The following is a 15,073-nucleotide window of genomic DNA, read 5'->3' on the forward strand; positions in this document are numbered from 1 at the left end:
TGTGATGTATCTGTGATTGATGGGCGGAAGGTGAGGAAAAACTGCTTATGTTTTGTGGAGCGTTCAGCTGTCAGTATAATGAAGCCGTCTATCACGGGTTGGGTAATATAATATTAGAGGGCTCGGATTATAATCACAAAGTTGGGATCCATAGTTCACATTTCACCCCACTCAAATGGATCATGCGTTGAAATCTATTAATATATTCGTGAAAGGAAAATTTAGATACACAATACATGCTGAGATGGTACCAGGTAGCAGTTCTGATCGAAAGTGGTAAGGTATCTTTTTGATAACCCTTATAAAATTGATTAATTTGTAAAAATAGATGTGCTGGAATCCCGAATGTTCAACTCTAATTGTCAACAGAACCCATCAAAAAGTTTTTAGTTTCCCTACAATGCTCCCCACAGGGAGGCCAAAGTGTGGCACCCCTGAGGCTTCAGGCGTCACAGGGTACTGCACCGTGGTGTGACACTCGTCCCGGATAGGAAGGAGGTCATTGCCGGTAACCACACCATTCATCACAACATGCAGTTAGTTGCCCTTCCACTGGGGAGTCGGTTATGGTAGGGTCATTAGGATGGTCACCAAAACATATGGGGCCTCCCCCCGACTAGTCCAGGGTCCCGGGAGGGAGGAGCGAGACCTAGGGGGATATAGGTGACAGAGACACACACTCAGAGAGAACAGTCACAGACAGGGAAGATGTGAGACGCAGGAGTTACATGGTCGCTGAGGGGAGAGCTTGATAACTCCCTCAGCACCGGCGCAACAGATGGGGTGCGGAGTCCTAGGCTGATGGGAACTTCAAGTCCCGCCAGTAGAATCTGCCAGGCAGAAAACTACAAGTCTCCTGGTCCACCACAAGCGCCCGGGGCAAAGCAGCAAATAGAGCCAGGTGTCGTGTCCAAGGAACGGCCCAACAACGGACTCGCGCTGCCTGCTATACGGAATGGGAAAGCTAACAAGACACGGGGTCCCAGCGTAGCTTCAAGCCGCAGGGACTCTCCAAACAAAGCGCAAGGAGGAAAGGCTCACAATCCACCGCATCTGTTCTGGCCTCTGACCTATCCGGGATTGGCTGAAGCCCATCAAAGCGGGGACCGGCGCTTCAAGGGTGACGACCTTACAGTGTGTAAAGACCTGGAACTTCAACCTCTGTGTCGTCCCATCTCTACCGGTGCCCTTGCCCCTACGCTCCAGTGCTATATACTACTACTACCACCATCATCATCCCTGGGGCCTAGCTCTACCTGTGGAGAGCTGCAACATCTGAGCTGCGTTACGATCCGCCCCAGAAGAGAGAGACTTCCCGCAGCGGCAGCTCCCATATTAGCTGCATACCACAGGTGGCGTCATGAATAACTACTCCCATCATCCCCATCCCCATCTTTATTGACACCGGAGGGGTCACAAAACCAGGCCAGGCCACTGTGACATCCCAAACTGACACCAGCCCGGTGACGAGTAACCCCAGAGAGCCCGTGGGCACGTCAAAAGCATTACATGGTGCCAACTGAAATCATAGGACTGTCATGTAATACTCAGAATGGTCAGGTTCTTTTTGTAGGCACTCAGAAAAAAAGCCTATTTCCAATAAAATTGAAAATACCCTATTAGAGAATCCTAAATTAATAATTCCAACCCCCATCTACCTACTTTAGCTATTGTATTGATCAAAAGATTTAGCTGAGCTGAGCAGTAGGATCATTGGTCTAGGAAATAAGGAGGTTTATAGGCTCCTCATATATTTCATTGGAGAATCCCAGATAACATGGAGGGATCCACATGGGATTATTGGACACCTCAGGCGAATCCCTGTTATCTCCTCCAGACAATTTTGTTGTTGGGCAGAGTGGAGTAAAGGTCCAGTCACACTAAACAACTTACCAGCGATCCCAACAACGATAGGGATCGCTGGTAAGTTGCTAGGAGGTTGCTGGTGAGATGTCACACTGCGACGCTCCAGCGATCCCACCAGCAACCTGACCTGGCAGGGATCGCTGGAGCGTCGCTACACAAGTTGCTGGTGAGCTCACCAGCAACCAGTGTCCAGCCCTCAGCCAGCAGCGCCGCGTGGAAGATGCTGCGCTTGGTAACTAAGGTAAATATCGGGTAACCAACCCGATATTTACCTTAGTTACCAGCGCACGCAGCTACACGTGCAGAGAGCAGGGAGCAGCGCACACTGAGCGCTGGCTCCCTGCTCTCCTAGTTACAGCACACATCGGGTTAATTACCCGATGTGTGCTGCAGCTAAATGTGCACAGAGCAGGGAGCAGCGCACACCGCTTAGCGCTGGCTCCTTGCTCTCCTAGCTACAGCACACATCGGGTTAATTAACCCGATGTGTCCTGCAGCTACATGTGCACAGAGCAGGAGCCGGCACTGACAGTGAGAGCAGCGGAGGCTGGTAACAAAGGTAAATATCGGGTAACCAAGGACAGGGCTTCTTGGTTACCCGATGTTTACTGTGGTTACCAGCCTCCGCAGAAGCCGGCTCCTGCTGCCTGCACATTAGTTGTTGCTGTCCCGCTGTCACACACAGCGATCTGTGCTTCACAGCGGGACAGCAACAACTAAAAAATGGCCCAGGACATTCAGCAACAACCAACGACCTCACAGCAGGGGCCGGGTTGTTGCTGGATGTCACACTAAGCAACATCGCTATCAACATCACAAAAGTTGTTCGTTAGCAGCGATGTTGCTAGCGATGTTGCTTAGTGTGACGGGGCCTTTAGCGTAGTGATGATAGCTGACTGGGTCATTGTTTGACCTACGATGTGGCCATCATGGGGGAAACTGAAGTTCGGTTGCAATGGGCAGTGATTGGGTTATTGTTTGGATCTATGAGGCTGCTGTTGCAGGGGTGAACCAACCTGTCTGCCTCTTTAAAAGTGGGTCATTGGGTTGAACAAATCACTGTTACTATATAGGAAAGTGTACTGGGGATGGGGGCTTTGTCAGCTTACTAGTGATGGTTTGGTAAGTTGGATCATTTAACACCGAAAAGAGCCCGCTCTTCTGGATCCAAATTTGATGTATTGTAAAATCAACATATTCTGAGGCCATCAAACCTCTACCAACCTATAGCCAGCCTATTTCATAGCATGTTCAAGGGCAAGTGGGTGGGCTTTTATTTTCGGCATTCAAAAACTCTGATATTACCTCCAATGAGAGCCATTTAGAGATTGCAAGCGGCTCTCATTTACTGGAGGGAGTTGGCTTTTTGTGCCAGATCGGTCAAGAATGACCCATCACTACAACTTCCCTGTCGTAAAGTCTAGATCTCTGCCTTCCCTCACCCTTAAATGTAAAAATCCAGTTAAAGGTCCCCTGTAATAGAAACTTTGGTGTGTAACATATAATACCATGTAGATCATGACACCTAACACCGTGATCTCATAGCTTCATTGCCAGTTTGATTGGTTGGTTAGTCATACTTGGTGATGTCACCACAGTGACACCGGTTCCAGTTTAGGGGTTGAGAGCTGTCTTACTACCCCGCGGTTTGTATAATGACGCATCAACAAGTCCTTCACACAGATTTTATTAGATATTTTCCTGGTGATTCTATAGATATAAACATTTCATTGGAGTTAACCTCTGAGTCATACTCCGTGACTCACTCTTTTCAATGAATGCCTGGTTTCCCTTTCCTACTTTACAATAGTTTAGCATATCAAATAAATCCCTGCAGTTAATGGAAGTATTCTATGAAAGATAAAGGTGAATTGCATTAGACTTAAGCCCCCATACACATTAAACTGAGGTCGTCTGAACTCGCTGATAATGACCGGATCAACCGACAGTATAATGGGGGCAAATTGTCTCTAAGAATACATATATTCTGCAAGTGCCAAGAACTGTGCCATATTGTAACCACCAAGCCCATTGCCTCTTAGAATATATATTCCACATCTGCCAAGAACTGTGCCTTATTGTAACCACCAAGCCCATTGCCTCTAAGAATACATATATTCCACAACTGCCAATAACTGTGCATTATTGCAACCACCAAGCCCATTGACTCTATATTTCGCGACTGCCAAGAATTGTGCCTTATTGTAACCACCCAGCAAATTACCTCTAAGAATACATATATTCCGCAACTACCAAGAACTGTGCCTTATTGCAACCACCAAGCCCATTGCCTCTAAGAATACATATATTCCACAACTGCTAAGAACTGTGCCTTATTGTAACCACCAGGAAATTACCTCTAAGAATACATGTATTCTGCAACTGCCAAGAACTGTGCCTTATTGTAACCACCAAGCCCATTGCCTCTAAGAATACATATATTCCGCAACCGCCAAGAACTATGCCTTATTGTAACCACCAAGCCCATTACATCTAAGAATACATATATTCCGCAACCGCCAAGAACTATGCCTTACTGTAACCACCAAGCCCATTACATCTAAGAATACATATATTCCGCAACCGCCAAGAACTATGCCTTATTGTAACCACCAAGCCCATTACATCTAAGAATACATATATTCCGCAACCGCCAAGAACTATGCCTTATTGTAACCACCAAGCCCATTACATCTAAGTATACATATATTCCACAACTGCCAATAACTATGCATTATTGCAACCACCAAGCCCATTGCCTCTAAGAATATATATATTCCACAAATGCCAATAACTATGCCTTATTGTAACAACCAGTAAATTGCCTCTAAGAATACATATATTCCGCAACTGCCAAGAACTGTGCCTTATTGTAACAACCAGTAAATTGCCTCTAAGAATACATATATTCCGCAACTGCCAAGAACTATGCCTTATTGTAACCACCAAGCCCATTACATCTAAGAATACATATATTCCACAAATGCCAATAACTATGCCTTATTGTAACAACCAGTAAATTGCCTCTAAGAATACATATATTCCGCAACTGCCAAGAACTGTGCCTTATTGTAACAACCAGTAAATTGCCTCTAAGAATACATATATTCCGCAACCGCCAAGATCTATGCCTTATTGTAACCACCAAGCCCATTGCCTCTAAGAATACATATATTCCGCAACCGCCAAGAACTGTGCCTTATTGTAACCACCAAGCCCATTACATCTAAGAATACATATATTCCACAACTGCCAATAACTGTGCATTATTGCAACCACCAAGCCCATTGCCTCTAAGAATACATATATTCCACAAATGCCAATAACTATGCCTTATTGTAACAACCAGTAAATTGCCTCTAAGAATACATATATTCCACAAATGCCAATAACTGTGCCTTATTGTAACAACCAGTAAATTGCCTATAAGAATACATATATTCCGCAACTGCCAAGAACTGTGCCTTATTGTAACCACCAAGCCTATTGCCTCTAAGAATATATATATATTCTCAACTGCCAAGAACTGTGCCTTATTGTAAACACCCAGCAAATTGTCTCTATATATTCTTAAATTGCCTGGAACTGTGTCTTATTGTAACCGCCAAGCCAATTGCCTCTAAGGAGTAAAAGTTTTGTTCTTCCCAGTCTGTATATTCTGTGTGTATGGGAAGTCGTGATCTGATTTCTTATTGACTGGCATTGCTGGGGAGTTGCTAAACTCTAAAGGGTGCTTTACACGCTGCGAGATCGCTAATGATATATCGTCGGGGTCACAGTGTTTGTGTCGCACATCCGGCGTCGTTAGTGACATCGCTGTGTGTGACACCGCAGGAACGACGAACATCTCCTTACCTGCGTCCACCGACAATGAGGAAGGAAAGAGGTGGGCGGGATATTCCGCCCGCTCATCTCCGCCCTTCCGCTTCTATTGGACGGCTGCCGTGTGACGTCGCTGTGACGCTGCACGAATAGCCCCCTTAGAAAGGAGGCGGTTCGCCGGCCAGAGCGACGTCGCAGGGAAGGTAAGTCCGTGTGACGGGTGTAAGCGAGGTTGTGCGCCATGGGCAGCGATTTGCCCGTGACGCACAACCGACAGGGGTGGGTGCGATCGGCAGCGATATCGATAGTGATATCGCAACGTGTAAAGTGCCCTTAAGGAAGAAAATAATAGTAAAATATTGTGGAAGTCCAATATCAAGCTTTAATTATAGACAGAAGCTTTCGGCTTATCAGCTGAAACATAAAGTGGAAGCAGACAAGTGAGCGGCGCGATATGCAAGCTTAAAGTTAGCGCACACAAAAGACACGCCGTGGATTATTTATGTAAAGCTCGTGGCTTTGATTGAGCTGGTTGAAGGTAGACACTAAAGGTCACTTATGGTCCTCGCAGACGAGAAGCATAAATGGGATTTTTGGAATTTCATAATCTTGTTTTCAAGGGTATCTTTTCTTAAATTGAGCAGTTGTGTGAATTAAAAGTGAAGATACAATGTGCGCTCTTTATTCTGAATTTCCATCATTGAGAGTCCTCTCGAATATCGTGCCACCACAAGGTGATAAATACTCATACCTATGAGAAAAAAACCAACAGCCTTTAACCTGTAATTGTTGCACAAAACTCAACCTAATTCAGGGATAAAATCTAAATTTAGGTCCAAAATAATGCGATTTACAGTATATCCCAAAAGTGAGTACACCCCTCACATTTTTCTAATTATTTTATTGTATCTTTTGATGGGACAACACTGAAGATCTGACCCTGTGATACAATGTGCAGTGTCAGTGTGCAGCTTGTATAACAGGATAAATAGGGTGCCCTTTAAATAACTTACACAGCCATTAATGTCTAAACCGCTGGCAGCAAAAGTGAGTACACCCCTAAGTGAAAATGGCTAAATTGTGCCCAGAGTGTTAATATTTTGTGTGGCCACCATTATTTTCCAGCATTGCCTTAACTCTCTTGGGCCTGGAGGTCACTAGAGCTTCACAGGAGCCGCTGGATCCTCTTCCAACTTCCATGATGACATCACGGAGCCGGTGGATGCTAGAGACCTTACGCTCCTCCAGCGTGTGTGAGGAGGTCCCACAGATGCGCCATAGAGTATAGGTCTAGAGAAATGTTTGAAGAGTAAAGCACTTTACCTTTAGTTTCTTTAGCAAGGCAGTGGTTGTCTTGGAGGTGTTTGCGGTCGTTATCAGGTTGGAATATGAAGGGAGGGGATCATGCTCTGCTACAGTATGTCACAGTACATGTTGGCATTCATGGTTCCCTCAATGAACTGTATCTCCCCACAGCCGGCAGCACTCATGCAGTCCCAAACCATGACACTGCCACCACCATGCCTGACTGTAGGCAAGACACACTTGTCTTTGTACTCCTCACCTGTTTGCCGCCATACACACTTGACACCTTCTAAACCAAATAAGTTTATTTTGGCCTAGGTAGACCACAGGACATGGTTCCGGTAATCCATGTCCTTAGTCTGCTTGTCTTCAGCAAACTGTTTGAGAGCTTTCTTGTGCATCATCTTTAGAAGAGGCTTCCTTCTAGGAGCCATGTAGATCAATATGATGCAGTGTGTGGCGTATGGTCTGTGCACTGACTGGAGGACACCCCACCCCTGTAACCTCTGCAGCAATGCTAGCAGCACTCATACATCTATTTTGAAAAAAATAACAGCTTCTTTGGTTGACCATGGGATCGACGTGTTCTGAGTGGATCCTGTCTTGTTAAACCGCTGTATGGTTTTGGCCATCGTGCTGTAGCTTAGTTTCAGGGTGTTGGTAATTTTCTTATAGCCTCGGTCGTCTTTATCTAGAGCAGGGGTCTCAAACACGCGGCCCGCGGGCCGCATGCGGCCCGTCAAGCTGCTTTGTGCGGCCCCCAGGCCCGTGCCCCTGTTCACTATCGCGGCCGGTGCAGGGGCCGCAGCCACTGTCTGTACTTTGTTAGATGAGTGTTTTGCCGGCGCTGCGTTCTCAGGAGGCAAGGACTGTGCGCGCGCAGCGCCGGCAAAACAACCATCTGATCTGACAGAAATTACTGCCAGGGGCTGCGGCACCTGCACCGGCCGCGATAGTCACCGGGACACGGCCTGCAGATAGCGAGAAGCAGAGGTGAGGAGCTGAGGGAACGCGGGACAGGTGAGGAGAATGGTGTTTTTTTATTTTTTGTGTATATGAAGGAAGGCACATTAACCCCTTAGCGACCTATGACGTACTGGGTACGTTATGGCTCCCTGGTACTTAAGGATCCATGACATACCCAGTACGTCATGGTGAAATCGCAGCCCCTGTAGCTGCGATCGCTGTTTGCATTGCAAATAGCAAATACCTTAGATTCGGGGAGGAGGGGACCTCAGGTGGGGTGGTCTCCTCCCCGGACCTACGGAGGCTGTGATTGGCTGTGCGGCGTTCGTCAGCCAATCACAGCCACTGTAATGTTCCAGCCATTGAAAATGGCTGTAACATTGAAATACAGCCATGATCAGTGCAGCTGTAGCACCGATCATTGGCTGGAGCTGGGTGACCTGTGTTTCACCCGCCCCCAGCTCTGATTGGAGAGACCGGCCTTGTGACCGATCTGTCCAATCACTGTGGATCTGGGGCCAGAGACCACCCCCCTCAACTTCACTCAAGCGTCTGTGGGTGGAAGGAGTCCGAGAGCGATCGGTAAATTATAGCGCCCCCTTTCACCCGCCGCCGCCACTGCCCCCCCCATTACTACAGGATGGGGACATTACTATAGAATAGGGACAAGGTGGGCACATGACTATAGGATGGGGACAAGGTGGGCACATGACTATAGGATGGGGACAAGGTGGGCACATGACTATAGGATGGGGACAAGGTGGGCACATGACTATAGGATGGGGACAAGGTGGGCACATGTCTATAGGATGGGGACAAGGTGGGAACATTACTACAGGATGGGTACAAGGTGGGCACATGACTATAGGATGGGGACAAGGTGGGCACATTACTACAGGATGAGGACAAGGTGGGCACATGTCTATAGAATAGGGACAAGGTGGGCACATGTCTATAGGATGGGGACAAGGTGGGCACATGTCTATAGGATGGGGACAAGGTGGGCACATGTCTATAGGATGGGGACAAGGTGGGCACATGACTATAGGATGGGGACAAGGTGGGCACATTACTACAGGATGGTGACAAGGTGGGCACATGTCTATAGGATGGGGACAAGGTGGGCACATTACTACAGGATGGGGACAAGGTGGGAACATTACTATAGGATAGGGAACATTACTAAAAGATGTTGGCCAAAATTTCTATATAGTGATAATTGTAACACAGTTACAAGAAAGGGATAAAATGTAAAAAAAAAAAAACAAAATAAGGCATGACTTTTTTTTAACATCAAATTTTTTTTTTTTTAGATTTAACCAAAGAATGTGCACATTTGTTATAATAAACAAGTAAAAAAATGTTGAAAATCAGTCATCCAAAGGTGTGTAAAAAAATATATATGGTACCAATAAAAATGTCACTTTGTCCTGCAAAGAATGCGGCCCCCCAAATTATTTTTTCCTTGGTGCGGCCCATACACCCAGCCGAGTTTGAGACCCCTGATCTAGAGAAACAATTATTTTTTTTCAGACTCTCAGACAATTCTTTGCCATGAGGAGCCATGTTGAACATCCAGTGACCAGTATGAGAAAGTGTGTGATCGAGAACACCAAATATAACTCACCTGCTCCCCATTTACATCTGAGACCTTATAAACACTAATGAGTTACATGACACCGGAGAGGGAAAATAGCTAATTGGGCACAATTCTGACATTTTCACTTAGGGGTGCACTCACTTTTGTTGCCAGCAGTTTAGACATTAGGCTGTATGTTGAGCTATTTAGTGGACACCAAATTTACACTGTTATACAAGCTACGCAATGACACTGTACATTGTATCACAAGGTCAGATCTTCAGTGCTGTCCCATGAAAAGATATAATAAAATTTTTACAAAAAAATGTGAATTCACTTTTGTGATATACTCTAGTCTTATACATTTTATAAATAGAGAGATCTGTTTTTCTGAATAATAACATTTTGGCTATATGCAGCCACCACAAGGGGGAGCTCACTGCAAACAGCTCTATTTGCAGTGAGCTCCCCCTTGTGGTGGCTGCAGGTAGGCTGTTCGTGACATGAGACTGAGTGTAATCAGATTTAGTTCTAGCTAGCATTGGGGAGATCTGCAAAAAATGTTACCTGTGTAAGACTGGAGTACTTTATTTTTTTCTATTCCCCATATTAAATAACAAATTGCAAAAATTCAAGGGATATCAGCTTTTGAAATGCAAATGTTAGGGCAATTAGATGATTGCCTCAGGTCTCGCTTCCAGCACACAGCTTACTTTGCCAAGCGAAGCAGCAGTCGCTCAAGGGAAAATGTAGTATTACATGGCGGCAGTGAGGAGGAGTCAGAATGGGGTCGTAGTCGAGCATGTAGCCGAAATAACCAAGTGCACCGCTGAGAAGAACACTTAATTAGGCACAAGCCCGCGGGTCTTTGTTAGGACCCCAGTTGCATTGGCGAGGCACTGGCATCCTGCAATTATGATGTAGGTGCAGTTGGACTGACAGGAGGAGACCGCTGTCGAAAAAATTAAATGCCGCTATTGCAATTTACTAAGGATTTAAACTGCCAGGATATGTATTGTCTGATCGTGGGAGTTGGAGCAGAACTGTATACTACAGCAGTAATCCAGTGGGTGCACTAATGGAACCCATGCAATCAATATGACAAAAGTGCCGGAACTAGCTTCAATGACATGCATTATCAACATTGGTCATTAATAGGTTAAAGCCCCATTCCAGCGGGGTTTTTTGTTAGTGCTGGAGTGGGGCTTTTAATCTAAGGTGTCTGCCCTTACTTAAATATATATATCCTCCAGCGTCTTCAACGTTTACCGGCGCCCCTCTGGTTTTGTGGTGCCATCTTGTGCCCTTAACTTTTGACTGTCCAGAAGTCAGAAGTTACAACACAAGCTCTCAGTACAAGTCTATGAGAGCCAGATCGAAGCCAGAACGAGGCTCTCATAGACTTGTATGAAACACTGGAACAGTCGGCAGGTCACAAACTAATGTAGACTGACGGGAGCGGCGCTGATAACAGAAGAAGATGCCTGAGGGTGTGTATAAAGGCTGCTTTACGCGCTACGATTTATCTGACGATATGTCGTCGGGGTTCCGGATTCCGTGACGCACATCCGGCATCGTTAGCAACGTCGTTGCGTGTGACACCTACGAACGACTCCGAACGATCGCAAATATGGTGAAAATCGTTGATCGTTGACACGTCGTTCAGTTTCATAATATTGTTCGTCGTTTGGAACACAGCAGACATATTGCTACGTTTGACACCCTGCCAACGACGAACAATATCCACACGATTGCCTTGGTCAAACAATTTATCGCTGAACAATTTAGCGTCGTTTGTGAGATGTGTACGTGTGACCGCTAACAAACGACCTATGAGCGATCTCGGCAAATCGTAGCTACGATCTGAGCGTGTCACATCGCTAACGAGATCGTCAGATAAATCGTAGCATGTAACGGGGCCTTAAGAGCACTCCAGTGGTGGGACAAAAAAATGCTGGAGTGGTGCTTTAAAGGGAACCAACCAGCAGGATTTTCATGTATAAAGTAAAGCCAGTCCTATACTGGGGCTAGGATGCTGAATGTATCCATACGTTTTGTTCAGAGATTGGATGTTTTATTTCAGAAATATGTGCAAGTAAGGATCTAGCAATGCACTGATATTTGATTGACAGGTGCAACAGGAAGGAAATATGTGGGTTGTGTCTTGCTATCTATTCCCACCCCTGTCTGTCTGCCTGCATTGGAATTAACGTATATGATGCGACAGAGAGAGAAAGGCCAGGCAGGCAGACAGGAGCGTTAAGATATTGCAAGACCCGACCCACATATTGTCTTCCTGTTGCACCTGTCAATCAAATAGCAATGCATTGCTGTAACTTTACTTGCATATATTTCTGAAATAAAACATCCAATCTCAGAACAAAATCTATGCTTGCATTCAGCATCCTAACCCCAGTATAGCACTGGCTTTACTTTATATATGAAAATCCTGCTGGTTGGTTCCCTTTAAGGATTAGTCCTCCTGCTCCTGGATTTTCATTTTATTTATAATCTCTCTAGATTACAATCTAATATCATTTCATTAAACCTAGGAAAAGTGGTGTTAGTACCTAGAGGTTTTAAAACTAACCACTTTAGTAAAGGGTCACATTCACAATAGATGGCTGTCGGCAAATGATGGTTCCTCCGGCAGCTACCTCTCCTGACTCCTCCATACACAGGATTGCTCACTCTTCCGAGACAGACGTTACCAGACGCCTCTGATGGCGACTTACCTCACCCAGAATAATAGGATTGGCAGCCTGAAATAAGACGTTAGTCTTCTGACCCCTGACATCATCTGTTGCAGGCCTGTAAGGAGGCCCTTGTTCACTTTAGACTAAAGTCCGAATCTCTTGATATTGGAGGGTTTGGTCGAATATAGACAAATATGTACGGGGGCCTTTAGATTATTGTTAGCCAATCCCAAGATTTCAATGGGACAAGAAACCATCTAATGCATATGGAGATCTCAAATCAATTAAAGGGCACAAGACGGATGAGTAAAATGGATGTTTTTGAAGGATCGGCCATGTTGAATCTCAACACCTGATCCTTCTATTCCCATGGAGATAAACTACCACCAGATGTATCTGGCAGGGCACTGTCCACTCCTCATTGATGTATGGCCAATCTGGACTTGAAGTCAGGAAAAATATCTGTTCAGTCGACAGTTATTGAGGATGTAAGGCCACCATGACTTGGATCTATGAAACATTACACTGAAAACCACACATGACTGAGCAGATTGTGGACATACAATATACAAAACGAACATATAGATCAAGATCACTCAATAGAAAGCCTTAGCGAGCATGATTTGTGCCTCTAATCGGCAGCAGACTGCTCCGTGCCTGATGGTTGGTCATCTTCAGGGCCTACATTGTAATCCGGCCAATTGGCGGCCATTTTTAAGAATCCTTAGGCCTAATGCTGAGAATAAGGAAACATATTGTACATTCACTGTTGAGACCAACTTTATATCCAGCAAGATGGAGCACACAACTAAGCAGCAGTATATCAGATATACATAGAGACTCAAATAACGAGTATTGAGGTTCGCATACGTATCAGATAAGAAATGAGCGAGGAACGCCGCACCGAAACCCACACCAAAGAGTGATGTATGCTCTGTTGTCTTTGATTTACAGGGGAAAAAAAGAAGATTCCACATTTAGAAAATCAGACCAAGAAGGGTTACGAAACGGTAAAAGAAAACGGGCAAATCCAGTGTGACATTTCCGGCGGGGAACGAGAAAAGACTGGGGGGGAACTGGTGATCTTTATGAGTTAGTAATTAATGTGTATACACGGAAATCCAGTGTGGTATCCATATATCCATCACACAGTGACAGGTTTGCATGGTTACACCAGCAATCCGGCGGCGACCTAGCAACATGTAATGCACATAGTAAATAGTGAGAATCCCGACAGACACACCTAGTACATTCACATCTCTGCTCCAGGCTTCTAGGGGTTAAAAGGAAAAGGTTCCCATTTTTTTAGCCTATTCATGCCGAATGCATATTAAGCAATACATATATCAGCCCGAACTTCTCGATCATATAGATTATTTTAACCATTTCACGTCCAAAATATGCATATGATATCAAGTTATACACAGGCAAACCACTCACCACACCCACTCGTTAACCCGGTGTAATTAGGAGTATTATAGGCCCCGAATTACGGAATATTAACATGTGAAGGTGCAGATATAATGTATGGCATGCAGAATAATTGAATGAAATACTTCCATGTTTCTAAACCATTGGACCCCATCCCACCCCTCCATTGCAGTCCATCAGCTTACCTCCCTATCATGGTGGAGTGCTGCTGTACTGCAGCCTCCAGCAGGCGCTCCAGTATGGTCCACTCGCCCATCACGTCCGCCTCTTGCCCTGCTGTGCTCAGCTCCGACACACCGGGGAGGATCGAGCTGGCCCCACTCTCCAACCGCCTTTTCCCACTACGGATTTCCAACCTAATTTTACCGATGGCTCCTGCGAAGCATCCTCGGTTGGGAGATGAGGAGAGGCACGGCTCTCTCTCCTCCTTTGCTGCCTAAAGTCCTGTCCTCAGCTCACCCCAAATCTTTTACATGGGGCAGGTAGTAGCATTTCCTTGATACTGGTCACCTATTCTAGGAGATGGCTGGTGATTCCGCCTACATGGAAAATGTACGCCTCTTTCTACGGCTAGGATCGATAACTCTCCAATGGTAATAAATGATGGTCTCTTGGGTAAGCAGCCAATGCTTAACAGGCACCTGTTTAATGAGTTAAAGAAGTAGCATCTCTTCTTGTGCGAGACCCCTCTACGTTGGCATCTTCTACCTTCCGGAGCCAGGTCGCTGTCCAGTGCTGAAATTGGTACTGTTCCAGAAGAGATGATTTTTTGTTTGCAGCCAGTGATCAGCATCAGTACCAGGTTATCTCTCCCTCTCTGCCATCTCGTCTTCTTCTGTCACCTTCTCGGCCCCTGCCCACCATCCTACCTGCTGTCTCCCCTCCTCTCCTTGTGTCATTGCATCCCTCTGCCTTCTACCTTTCTCTGCCCTCCCTTTCGCCTCTTCTCTCTTTGTCTCCCCCTCACTCCTTGTTGTAGATCCCTCCCCTCCCGAATCTTCCACGCTGTGATCTCTCTCTGTCACTTTCCCCTGCATGCACGCTCTCTCTCTCTCTAGCCTCCGTCTTGTCCCTCTCTCCCTCTCACTGTCTCTCTCCCACATGCCGCTGTCTCGGTTAATCCGGATAAATGACTCTTTCTCTATTGGATGGGAGGAGATTTTCTGCCATATTATAAGCTGATTTCATCCTGCATCTTTCCCCAGTCTTTGGTATGGCTTGTGTGTAGGAATGTAGGCGAGTGATTGATTTGTGGCTGTCTCTGATATGATGATGATGTTGGCCGGAGGTCTCATGTGTCATCCTCTCCTCCGGTTGATCATCTTTTGCACCCATTGTCTTTGCACCTTCTCCTTTGTCTTACAATTTGCATTAATCCATCCTTTTGTTGCTTGGTTTAGTAGCTGCC

The 15,073-nt window shown here is 45.8% G+C and overlaps 1 protein-coding gene across 1 annotated transcript in view; it reads right to left on the reverse strand.

The window, feature by feature from the left end:
• LOC142250389 (gap junction delta-2 protein-like) overlaps positions 1–14,868 on the reverse strand; it is a 68,424-nt gene extending 53,556 nt beyond the window's left edge. Inside the window, exon 1 of the mRNA XM_075322548.1 lies at positions 13,851–14,868. Coding sequence (XP_075178663.1) covers positions 13,851–13,921 — 71 coding nt within the window. The 5' untranslated portion in view covers positions 13,922–14,868. The remainder of the gene's footprint in view (positions 1–13,850) is intronic.
• Positions 14,869–15,073: the final 205 nt, after the last annotated feature.

The sequence above is a fragment of the Anomaloglossus baeobatrachus genome, chromosome 9, assembly GCF_048569485.1.
Source record: "Anomaloglossus baeobatrachus isolate aAnoBae1 chromosome 9, aAnoBae1.hap1, whole genome shotgun sequence".
NCBI lineage: Eukaryota > Metazoa > Chordata > Amphibia > Anura > Aromobatidae > Anomaloglossus > Anomaloglossus baeobatrachus.